We start from the raw sequence: 13,283 nt of genomic DNA, 5'->3' as shown, positions 1-13,283 counted from the left end.
GCTGCTACCAGTCCATCTGTTAGAGAAAGATAGTCTTGTTTCCTGCTCTTCTTTTTTTCCCTTTTCTCTTTTACTTCCTTTTTGGCTCTTCACTTCATCTCCTCTCATCTTTTCTAATTTTTAATGCTCTCTTCTCCTCTTCTCTCTCTTCTAGTTTTCTCGTTTCCCCTCGGCTCTCTTTACCAATCCCCTGGAATTCTCTTCGGCCTTCTCCTATCATCTTGTATCTTTTCCTCTCCTCTTATTTTTTCTTCTCCTCTCTTTCCTTTCCACTCTTCTTGTCTCCTCTTCTCTAGTTTACTCTCCTCTGCTTTCCTCACCTCTTGTTTCAGATCCTTATTTTTAGTTTCCTCTAAAATCCTCTCCTCTAATTTACTACCTTCTTTTCCCTCTCTTTTCTTGTCCTACCTCTTTGTTTCCTTTCAATGCCTTTCCTCCCTCCTTTCATCTTATCTCATCCCCTCTCTTTTCCTACTTTCTTGTTTTCTCTCCTCTAAATTTCCACTCCTTTCCTACCTCCTTGTTTCCCCTCCTCTCGTGTCATTTCATCCCTCCTGGTTTCCCCTCATATCCTTTTCTCTCCTCTCCCCTTCTCTTATTTCCTTTCCATTCATTTCCCCTCCTCTATTGTTTCCTAATCTCTTATTTCCCCCATCACTTTCCTCTCCTCTCGTTTCCTCTCCTCTACAATCTTTTTTTTCCAGATTTGTATTTCATCTCATTTTATTTTTATTCTTCTATCTTCGCAGCTTCCTTTCACTTATCTTCTCTAAAACATTTCCTGGATTCCTTTTGTATATTATTATGTTTGTATTACCTCTATTTGTGTTTTTTTTGTATGAGAACGTATTTCTAGGAATTGTGAGAAAAGCTAAAAGGAATAGCACTCATTACATTGCTACGGTATCCAGCCCCTTGTATCTCTGGTGCTTTGATGCAGGGAATCAGACTGGCACTCATTGACTGAGTTCAGCCATGCGTGGGCTGATTCTACATTGTAGTCGATACTGGATGAATGCCTGGCCCTGTGTGTGTGTGAAAGAAATCCTCAGGCCAAAGTGCTGCATCCTGCACCCAAAAGCCTTCCTAAAAGCACTTGCCTGCACATACAGAACACTAACATGTATGTATACAGTCAGGCACTACTGACGTGCAAAGGCACACACTTTCTCAGTCACTCAGTCACTCTCTCACACACACACACACACACACACACACACACACACACACACACACACGAAAAAATAGAAAATTCACAATTATTAAAATTTCTAATAATGTTTGTGCAGTACTTTGCTTTTATGCAGAAAGACAAATTAAAGACAAAAAACTGCCTTCAAATTAAACTGGAGTACTTTGAATGCAACACTAATGGATTCCCTTGAGTAAAAAAATCCAACGTAACTGCTGTGTTGTATTCCTCGACAATCCATGTTTCCCACTGTTAGGATGACAGCAACTTCAACAGAATGGCAGAGCTCAGACACCAGCGATCAGTCAATTGAAATAAGTTGCTGGCTGCAGACTGATTTCAGCACCATGGACAGAGCCATCAGTAGGGCTGTCACAATTGCAGAAAATCTAGTTAGGGTAAATTTACAAAATACATAACACAGTCGCCACACAAGGTCAATCATGTAGGTTAGGTCATGGTTGCATTCATATTCCAGATTTGTTTTCATTTTCCATGCCTTCTTTTGTTGCATCCAACAGCCAGTGGCCATCACTGTTCATTGTCTGAATTTGATTGGCAAACCAGAAAGCACTTCAAGTGTCTAGTATTTAAAATAATCATTACATTACACCATAAGAACATATGTATCGTCATCAAAGACTAATGCTGATCTTGAATCAGTTTTCAGATGCCAGATTGAGGCTTTAAAGGTGCCCTGCTGCACAAAACCGTCGTTACTTGCATTTTTTTGAAATATGTTAGATCCATATGTGTTTGTGTTATGTTGTGAATGTGAAAATAAACTGCTACCTCCTCCGTCTGCTATAGCCACTGAAAAGAAATAAACAGAGAAAACCGGTCAATTACAAAAGCTGGTCAGTCTGATGTCATGTTGCCTGAGCTCATTACTATTCATGAGCTTGCCCAGTTGCAATGGGTAAGGGATGCTGATAGCCAGGCGCTCATTGGCTGGCTGTTAGCCAATCAGAGTCAAGCAGCTTAGCTTGTTTAATATAAATAAGAACGGGTACAAAGCAAAACGAGCTGAGTCTTCCTGCAGGCTTTCTAAACCACACTAGAAGGGCTTGAAACAGTGTGGCAGGGCACCTTTCAGCAACCTTGAACTCTGTCTGTGTGTCTGTAAGGCTGCACGGTCGTATAGTAAGGAACCTTTGTTGTGTTTTTGGAGAACACTTTTCTAATTTGTATTACATTTAAGTGGGTTTTGTTGAAAGGAGAGGACCATGTACAACTAGAGATAAGAGAAAAACGAGGCAGGGAATGAGTGTGAATGATTGTTCTGAACGGTGGCCATCTTGATACGGTCCTCCCTCTGTTGCTCCTATACATCCAATCTGCACAAACACTCACTGCAGTCACCAAAGCAGCAGATAGAAAGAATGAAAACCCTGACTACCTTCTGGAAAATGTAAGAAAGAGAGATGTGGAGATGTGATCCAAGCAGCAGCCCATATCCATTCAGTCTAGTAATGGAAATGTGACTCGGGGAGGGGGGAGGAGGGGTGAGTAAGTACAAACCTATTGACTCTGTGAGTGTGTATGTGGGGAGAGAGGTAAAGACCGGGTCGGGGACAGAAAGAAAAGAAAAAGGAAAAAAAACGAAGAGAGCGAAACACACACGGATGAAAGAAATACGCAGTTGTCGTCCTCAGGAGGACAATCCATAGAGACAGATGGAGAGAGGTGTCCCACACTATCCACAACACTTCTAACAGTAGCTCCACTGCGATATTGATCACTCGATGGCCCCAAAACATTTTGTGGATTAAAAACAGCCATTATTTTAGCGGAACATTCATTCATGTGTTTGCCATGTAGGAGGCATGAGGCCAAAGAAACACCACGTATCCACCTGCTGACAGATTTATTGAACTTAAATTAAATTATGTTGAATAAAATCTACATATATTTAGGTTCATGTAAAGTTTTAGGGCTGGTGACATTTTTTAATTCCTTAAAACTGGATTTATTGCATTACATCATGCACATAATCCAACAGGTCCTCATACCTGAACAATGAAATCGGTCTTTTGTTGGTACCAAAAACAACTCTAATGAGCTTTTTCTGATCTGCCACGTGTATGTTAAAGGTTTGGTTAAGTCGGCACCTACTTACAGTAGCTAAAGTTATAGAATGATCATGGTTAAAAGAAATAAACATTGACTGTTGGCAGAAGACGGGATGCAAATCTCTTTTGGGGCGGGAACTAACGATTGTTTTCATTGCTGATTAATCTGTGGATTATTTTCAATTAGATGTTGTTATTCCACATCTCAAAGATATTCAGTTTACTGTCAGTATATAATTAAGTACATTTTGTTTTGGGTAGCAATGGCTAGCTCACTAAGTAGCTTTAACTTGATACATGTTTAGCTTTCTTGCTGTATCTGTTGTCTGTTTCCCTGTGGAACAGAGTGCAGTAAGTGCTAGACAGCTCCTAGAGCTCAGACATTACGTAGCCCAAGTTCAGTTACTGCAGTTGGGTTTGCATTTGTTTTTTTACTGTAAATCTTATGTGGCATTATATATTCAGAATCTGGGTTTGACAAAATGTTGTCCATGTGCAGTTACTGTTCACATTGTAGCAGAATCAGTTCACTCAGTACTTTTAAAGGTTGTCAGATGAGAAATGCATCTGAAGTACGGCACACACACACACACACACACACACACACACACACACACACACACACACACACACACACACACACACACACACACACACCAAAGGAAAGATAAAGGCAGTCCATCCTCATCACTCACCCCGGTCGGTGTCGTACAGAAAGACAAACTTGTTCCAGTCGTAGTGGTCGAGGAGGGACAAGAGCGCCCCCCGGATGGACGGCCGGAGCTGCAGGGTGAACTGGCTCTCACCCTCGGTGGGGAAGCTGGGCGTGATGAGGGAGATATGCAGGGCGCTGCAGAAGGACGTCAACGTGTGGACCGAGCGCTTGTCATACAGGCCGAAGATGGCGAAGACACCTCGGGAGTACTGGGAGCAAACTGGGGACGAAATCAACAGAAACAAAATATTTCGTCAATTGCTAAATAAGAACATAGAGTTAATGTGGATTGGGAGAAAACACAACATTAATTTTTGTGAATTGGGTTGTGAAAGATGTTTTAAAATGTCAAGGGAATCACAAACAATGAAATTGACCAAACAAAGCCAAGGTGGAATCTTGAAGGCAACCTTGTCCCACCAGGACTCATAAACACCATTTCTTTCTCAATAAGCATTTATCTAAGCAGGTTATTCCACATTCCTCCTGTGCTTACAATGGATTGGCTCTTTCTGCGTTTTCTCTTAAATCATTTAACCAATCTGTTTGTTTCCTTCTTTTCATCATAAACTGTCTGTCAATCTACTGTACTCAATTATTATCATTGTCCATGACTGGGTTGAGACTTTGGCTAAACATCTAGGATATTCCTTATGTATCATATTATCTTCTATGATAACAAAACGTCACACATCAAGCAGACACAGAGAATCTGTGTTATTCATTTGGAGTCTTATTTTGGTCTTTTATCTTTGCATTGCTCTCTACTAACAAACTAAGAAGCTAAGAAGAACACATGGCTAAAAGCATTGAAGGAAACTGAGACACTACAAGGGTAAAGTTTAAAAAGCCTTTAACATATTATTGGCTAAATCATTATAAAATGACAACACGTTTCTGCCATTTATGCCTTCATCAGGGCAAGTACATACTGTATATACAGTAGAGAGGACCTCTATGAGATTTTGAGACAGACACTAAAACTCTAAGCGGAGAGGAAGTACACAGTTGGGTGATCTCTGTGGGCTCTTCATTAAAACCCCTTTCCTATTACACAGTCATTTGAGCCCTTGTTTCCATAGTCTTGCATTGCTAAACCTAGCCTATCTCCACAGTGCTGTGTCATTTCTCCCATGATAATTTCATTGTGTTGGAGCAAAAACAATAACAAACACAATGAGGGCTCATCTCCAGAGAAACATGTTTAATGATGACACAATGCCAGGAAATTAATAACAGCACACAGGAAGTGTGGTTTCCAGTTTGGTACGGATTAATAGAAAGAGAAGTGAGTATAGTTAACGAGCAGTGATAGCCCTATTTGACAAATGCACCTGAGCAGATGATGAAGACAAAAGAATGCACACTGTTTTGAATGACAATTGAAGGCTGGGAAATGCGGTGCAAAAATCACCACAGCTATGAATGCTTAGCACGGCGACTGGGGACAAAATAACAAACCATTATCCCACTGATTACCACTTTAAATCCTTTCAAGGGAACTGCTGAATGCAGTAAACAGAGATCAAAACCAAACATCCGCTTCCTCTGATGCTTTCATCTTAAAAGCTGTTCTTTAACCCCCCATTTATACAGCAACAACAGTACCAACATTTCCTAGCGGCGCTTTGAAACGTTCCCATTGCTGTTGTGTAGATATATATTCCCAAAGACATCTTCCCCATTACCAAACACATCACATTCATGCTGCACTGCATCATGACATCAAAACAGCTGAACCTGCATCTGCATCTGTTGTGTTTTATTGGTCAGACTTTGAATTAAATGGAAACTTCACATTTTCATAAAGTCTACACAAGCTGTGCAGTGTACACACACACACACACACACACACACACACACACACACACACAGAGAGAGAGTGTGTCCTGCTTAAGGAGATCTCATTATGGAAAGGTTTGGCTGTCTACAAGAGACATACTATAATTGCCCATTTTTTACTTTTCTCACACACACACACACACACACACACACACACACACACACACACACACACACACACACACACACACACACACAAACATACACACACACAGAACAGCAACAGAAAGGGAAGATAATGACCATCTTCTGCCAGGTTCCGGGTACAAGGAGAATCAGAGCGAGCGGCAAACTGAAAGAAGAGCTCAAGATGTTCCCGTTGTTAAAGGAAAATGGCGGGTGAGGAAGCAAACAAGAGGGCTACTTTACTGAAAAAGTCATTGTTTCCATTCCAAATGCAGAAAGAGAGAGAGAGAGGGAGAGAGAGAGAGAGAGAGAGAGAGAGAGAGAGAGAGAAAGAGAGAGAGAGAGTCTGAGTCTTTCTGACCTGCCTGCAGCTTCTATCCGCAGTGAGACAAACAAGTCAGAGGCAGAAAAAGGAAAGAAATGCTTCTTCTGTTCTACACACAGAGATGCCAGGAACTACAGTATTAGATAAATAGGACAGTCAAGACTGTACAGTCGTAGGGCTTTGTGTAACATCACATCTAGTTAAAAGTTTGCTTTTCCTTTTGTCGTGACTCATTTAAAGACAGTGTCAGTGTGGAGAGGTATTACAACAGATCCTAAGATTTGTACTTAACTAGAAAGAAACCTGTGAATTAAATTTACCTAATCTCAAATGATGACTCAACTTTCAAGTCCAACTGAAATCTAAAACTTAAAGGTTATAATGATGAAATCCTCCTTCACTTTAGTGGATTGCTACTTCAGTTGGATGTTTGATCTTCACTGTGCAGAATGATGTTTGACACAATGAGTAAGAAGGGTTTATGTCATTTTAAGATTTTTAAACAGGTAAATATCTAGCATCATATCTCTACATTTCAAATAAATAATGTCAAGAGAGGATTAGTAATATTTCACTGAAAGGGGGAAAAAATGTATTTTTGCTCCTTTAGCCTCCAAGCGTGGAGTGTGTGGGATGGTGTATGTGTTTGATTGACCTTAACAAACCTGCAAGCAAGCTTACAGTACAAGCCAAGGGCAGAGACAATTATGTACTCCAGTTGAATAGCTAATTTACTATCTAGCCAGCAAACTCACTTTATGAGTACAATTATTCCTCTAGGGATGTTGGTTGGGTCATTTAGCCAGCCAAGATTTGTCCATGTGTCTTTAAAACAGCTACAGTCAGTTTTTTTTTTGTTTTTTTTGTTTTTAATATCACTGAATCACATGACTACTTGTGTGTGAAATATTGGACTTACATTCATCTGCGGGTTGTGTAAATAGGCAACTATTTGCTAACAAGTTTGTCTTCTCAACTTAAAAGACATTCATTTGTCAATGTTTTGTCCACAACTTGTTTCCGCTGCCCCCAAGTGGCCAGAGCAATCGGTTATTGCATGTTTAGATTATAGGTTGTTGTTCAGTGGCTGTTGTTTTAGTCAATGTCTCGATGAGCCAATGATAGTAATTTGAAATTGAATGACTTGATTGGTTGAATCCTGAAGATCGAACAACAAACAGCATTCTCCCTGGTTATTGCACGTATAGGGGATAAAAAATTAAAATAAAAAACATACATTTCTCAGTTTGGGTACTTGTTCATATGAAAAAAAGAGTGTAGGTAATTTACAGAGAACATCTGGATGCTGGAGCAAAAAAAAACTGCAGGAGTGTAAAAGCAAATATGAATACACACCTGCTTCCCAAAAAGCAACTGTGGCTAACATTTATTCTAAGGGTGTGTGTGTGCGTGTGCGTGTGCGTGTGCGTGTGCGTGTGCGTGTGTGTGCGTGTGCATGTGCATGTGTGTGTGTGTTCATGTTGAGGACCGAAGGCTCGCAGGATTCGTGGTAGAGAGAGTGTCCACTCAACCAAGAAAGGAGTTCAGAGGTTGGAGAATCCACAGAGCCCAATGATGTCCCCTCGAGGGATGAGATGACGCACGTGCACACACACACAAACACACATCCCTGAATACTTAGATGTCAACCCACACGCTCTCTGTAGATGCTGCATTGCTATTATGCAGAAATACCAGTCTGAATAACAAGACATCAGTATGCATGTGAGAAACCCTTACAGCGTGACTCGACCTTTGTCTGCCCCTGCTTTGTTTGTCTGTAATGACCGATGACTGATTCACACCACTAGGGTTCAACTCATCTAATTATGTTGAACCAAAACGGATAACAAATCAAAAACAATAATAATACCACCACCACAACTTATCATTTATTTATCATTTGTTTTAACTACACATTTAAATGAAGGACATTTCTCTGCCCCACTTGCATGGAGACATTCAGACAAATAGGCCCAATAAACCAAAAGCAATTGGATTGATTGGGAAAGCACACTCATACATTACCATCACAAACATGCTGGACAACAGACAGGACATAACTGACAGTAATATCCAATGTACATGTATGTAAATGTAAACACAATTTTAAATAAGCTTATAGATGCTTTTTTGATGTTCTCACTAGACATTCCTAAAATAATCCTGTCCGGATTACAGGGAGACTTTTCTATTCTGAAGGGTATTAACTTCCAGTGTTATGTTTACCATTTTTGCTCTGCTTAATAACTGTTATTAATATATATTTTTTAGAAGTTAATGAAATGTTTACATGTAGAAATCTTACACAAAATCTATGTATATATATTTTTGTGTATTTTCTGCAAGCATTCAGAAGTAAGGAAACACACAAAAGTACTGGCAACAAAATATACTTAAAGTTACAAAAATAATGATGAATCAATGTGGACATTACTTTAATACTGCAACTGGTGGGGCTCATTTTAATTATGATTTTTTTTCCAGGGATCAATCTTTTTATCCATAGACTGTAAATTCTTATCTTAACATTATAATTTATAACTCATTTATTGATCATATTTTTAATTATTAATCTAAATCTATAACAAGTAATAAAATAAGTTCAATCAAAATTAGTGGAGTAAAAAGTACATTATTTCCCTCTGAATTGCAGTTAAGTGTAGAGTATAAAGAAGCAGAACGTGGACAGTACAAGTACCTCATAACTGTGTATCAGCACAGTACTTGAGTAAATGTTCTAACTTCTTTCCACCCCAGTTTAAAGAAAAATCGTACTGCCATAAAAACATCATGAAAAACACAAGTGTATGTTTGGAAATCCTGAAGCAGCTGTCCAATGGGCTGCCTTTCAGACGTGGCACATTGGATGCTGAAATACGTCCTAGATTAATTCATGGTTTACATTAAATCTAACTATAAGCATAACAAAGGATCTTTTCAAGGTCACATTTCCACACATTCAGGAGCTGCCAATGAGACATTCTGCCCAGAGAAGCTCTGGCACAGTACTTCAGTACAGGACTGAGGAACATGCCAAATGGCAGGTGATGAGTGTTCATCCATTTCATTAAAATAGATTGATTGCCTCAGCTATGAAGGAGTAATCCATTTAAACCATAAACCGCCAACAGCTTGCCCCGTGCCTGCTCAGTATCTTTCCCTGAGGACAAGCATGGGGATCACTTCTGCATTCCCATGCAGTCACTCCCTGTCCTTACTACTTGGGCTCTTTTTACCCAAAAGCATGAAGAATTAATTGTCTTCAGTGTCTTGTTCCTTAATGCTGCACACAATGACCTCTTTAAGTAAAGACAAAAAAAAGAAAAGCCCAACCAATAAAGGATTTTCAAGGCCAATATTGATACAGATTTTTGGGGATTTATATATATACATATATAATATAATATATATATACATCTTAAGAAAAAATGCATCTTAAGAAAAAATGCAGTAAACCATAAACAGATGTCACTACCATTTGTTATTTGCAGTTATTTATGAGTCCTCAATAAAGTAATATGATAAGGCAGTTTACAAATAAAGTTGTTTGCTTAATTCTCACAACAGAACAGAGGAACATCAAAATAATTTAAGTTCTGATAAATAGAATGTAGAAAAAAATACAAATTTAAGAAATGAAACTTAAAGGGTCAAACACAAGTGTTGCTGATAGGGACATTGTAGAGAGCACTCTGGTGGACAAACTATAACAAACGCCAACACTCATAACATGGTTGAAGGGTGTTTCGTCAGTTTTATTTTATTTTTTTAATATCTATTTATCTGCCATTATAAATGCCGACAACGATAGTTTGTCATCACCCGTCATCTTGTTATGTCATTAAACAAAGACGTCATTCAGCAATCTGTTGTTTGTAGCTGGGTCTCACAAGACAAGACAACCCATTTTCAAAAAAAAAAAAAAAAAGAATTTCAGAAAAAATGTCCAATTGACTTGAAGTCAGTCTGAGATGTGACACGTGTTTTGAGACACACAGCTTCACCGAACATCCAGACGATTGCTCCAGTGGCCAATAGCAATCCATCAGAGTCAAGTTGTATCAAACCGAGTTTGCTCTTTATGACCTAGTAGTGATGTGACAGCAGTAGTACTGACAGTGAGTGGGTGGCCACTAGTGATGGGCCAGCCTCCTGGACTGGTCCATTTAGTCCCACACCAGCACTGACCCTGAAACAGCATCCATTGGCCTCACACTCCACTGCACAAACAGGTCAGATCACACACACACAGCCACTGCAGCTCCCTGTAATCGATGGGCCAGACATTCTGTGTGTGACACACTAACAGAGCAATGCAGCAGAAGCTCTCCTATCATTTTTACATAACACAGCAGAAACCAACTCACGTCTTACAATAAAAACTAATTTGGGTGAATTTGGCTGAAGTGCATCTTGTGCCAGGAATCATGTGAAGCTTGAAACAGACAAGCTTTCCCGATACGGTACCACTGACAAGCAATACTTTGAACTGCTTTGTCATCAGTGCTCTGTGTAAATCCATGGACAGTTGGATAAGGTCTGGTGCTGGGGACACATTTCCCCCTCGGTCCCCCAGGTGTCAGGCCCTCCCCACAGCAAAAGGGCAGTTTGATGATGGCTGCCACTGACCTCTGCCCGGTCAATATATTGATCTTGGCTCCACAGAACAAACCTCCATTATTTACCACTTGTTTTAGAGCAAAAACATCCAATACATGCTGCCTACTGGGGAGTCAATCCACTGGATTTTGAGATATTGCAAATTGTTTGGATCTCAAATCTTTTCCCAGTCAAATATCCAAACCTGTTTCAGTCAATCACATTTCAGAGGAAAAGTGGAACACTGACTGATGAATTAGGGAATGTTTAACCAGCATTATGTATGGCTTCCTGGATTTCTCCTACAGTAACTACCTAAGATCCATCAGCCTTTCAAAGCTATATATGCAAAAAATGTTGTGGCATAAATCACCAGAACAGTAATTAAAGTACGTATACATAGCTTTTTTCTCTTCTTCATCTTGCAATGAAACAATCCACAAGATAACAGTTGGAATGACTTACACAGAGGTACTACACAGTCAATCAACATGCTAATGCCAATAACAAAACAGCCACACATATGGAAAAACTGTGTGCTGACAATATATGCATGGTTTCTGCCCACAGTGGACTCAATCAGTGATTTATTATGTTTAAATAAACTGTAATTCTAATTGATTCCTGATGAGCTACTGGTTCCCAAATCCCCCCCCCCAAAAACAAAACAAAAACAAAAACATTTATTGTACCTAACTCTAGACTTTCAACCATTTTCTTCCGAAATATGATTCACTTTAAATGAAATAAGAAAGTATAAAACATCAGCCTTATCTTTTATTACTGGACTAAAAGCAAATATGTTGCATTTTTATCATATTTCTGCCTGATTGGACAGATGCAGTATTCATTTTCTTATTTGGCTCTTTATAATGGTCGAACAACTTTATAAACTGCTTTAGCATCCATTACATATGTAATAAGGTTGAACTCAACTGTATTAAAGTTATGAGAATTGATAGCAATTCTTTCTTAAAATATCAACATTTCAAAGGATGGAATGTTTGAGATTTAGACAAAAGACCATTTCCGAAACAAATATATTGTGTGTAAGAAACTTTTCAAGACACATCTGGTGACTGGAATTTCTGTAAAAAGCCATTTATTGTATTTTCTATCACCATCATCATCAGCTATTGAAGCGTGTGTAATGGTTGTAAGATGTCTTCATTGACTCACAAAGGAGCAAGCAACCTGACTGGAAGCTTTTTATGAAAAAGGATGGAAAGGACGAGGATGAAGCCCATTGTGTCCGTAATAGTTTCAACGAGTTAAAAAATCAATACAGGTGTCTTGTCTGAGCAGTCCAGATGAAAAGAAACCATCACTATTTTACCGACCGTACACAGGGCTTGCGCTGGGCAGGCAGCCATTTTGAACAGGATCACAGCAGCAAGTGATTGCTCAATTCCCTTCCTTAATTCAACACCTCTATTGACACTGTCAGACACAATGTAGTGGCTTCAACGAAGCTCACATTTCCTTTATTTAAAGGATTAATTACTTAGTTGAACAGGTTCACATTTTGAAGGCTTGGCAACAAAATTATTCTCACTGTAGCATTGCGTACATTCCTGATGAAACTTAACAACTAATTACTTAAAAGAAATTGGTTTGTGATACCAAATATCTGCAAAAAAGAATGACATTCTTGCTAAGTTATGTTTTGTATAGTGATACACTTCCCAGCACTGTCTTTGTCGTAGAGAAACAAAGGAAGAAGTCAAATGAAAACTAAAGCTAGCAGAACTGCAACACATACAAATTGTAAAAATTAAAGAGTCACTATACATCCTATCAAAACACTGATTATTCGCTTGTTGGAAAGTACACAAATTCTATATTAAAACATATTTACCCTATAACCCCAACTAAGGCTGTATTTTCACACGTCATTTTAATCTTAGAAATATTTTTTAAATCTGCATTGAAAAACAGACATGCACATTAACTAATAAGAAAACACCAAGAATAATCAATAATAATTTGCAATGTTAAGAAATTTGATTTAAGAAATCCAGGATCTGCAACTAAATGTGATCTTGTTTCTTGGTCTATTGCATGACTTACCCCAAAATGTCCTACATACAACAAACAAATAAACCAGTGGGACAAAAAACAACCTAATTTGAAGAAACAAAAACAGAAAAAAACTGGAAGAGCTTTCAAAAACCGGCTGTAGACCGTATAAGTATTGTGTTTTGTGTTACACCAGAAGGTAACAGAAAGCAGAAACATAGACATATGTATAAATATTAGAAAAAGACAAAATGATATGATACCACTCTGTATGTCCCTGTTAAACCTGGCACCTAGCAACACACAGCTGCCTCCTCTACTGTGTGTATGTGTGTGTGTGTGTGTGTGTGTGTGTGTGTGTGTGTGTGTGTGTGTGTGTGTGTGTGTGTG

At 38.9% G+C, this 13,283-nt stretch overlaps 1 protein-coding gene across 3 annotated transcripts in view; it reads right to left on the bottom strand.

Annotated features, from left to right (window-relative positions):
* gria4b (glutamate receptor, ionotropic, AMPA 4b) overlaps positions 1–13,283 on the bottom strand; it is a 113,475-nt gene that overhangs the window by 54,345 nt on the left and 45,847 nt on the right. For all 3 annotated transcript variants that reach the window (XM_034889566.1, XM_034889567.1, XM_034889565.1), the window contains exon 3: positions 3,960–4,199. In XM_034889566.1, coding sequence (XP_034745457.1) covers positions 3,960–4,199 — 240 coding nt within the window. The remainder of the gene's footprint in view (positions 1–3,959; positions 4,200–13,283) is intronic.

The sequence above is a fragment of the Etheostoma cragini genome, chromosome 13, assembly GCF_013103735.1.
Source record: "Etheostoma cragini isolate CJK2018 chromosome 13, CSU_Ecrag_1.0, whole genome shotgun sequence".
Taxonomy (NCBI): Eukaryota; Metazoa; Chordata; class Actinopteri; order Perciformes; family Percidae; genus Etheostoma; species Etheostoma cragini.
The sequence above is the reverse complement of the archived record's forward strand: the minus strand, read 5'-3'. Positions and strand labels throughout refer to the sequence as shown.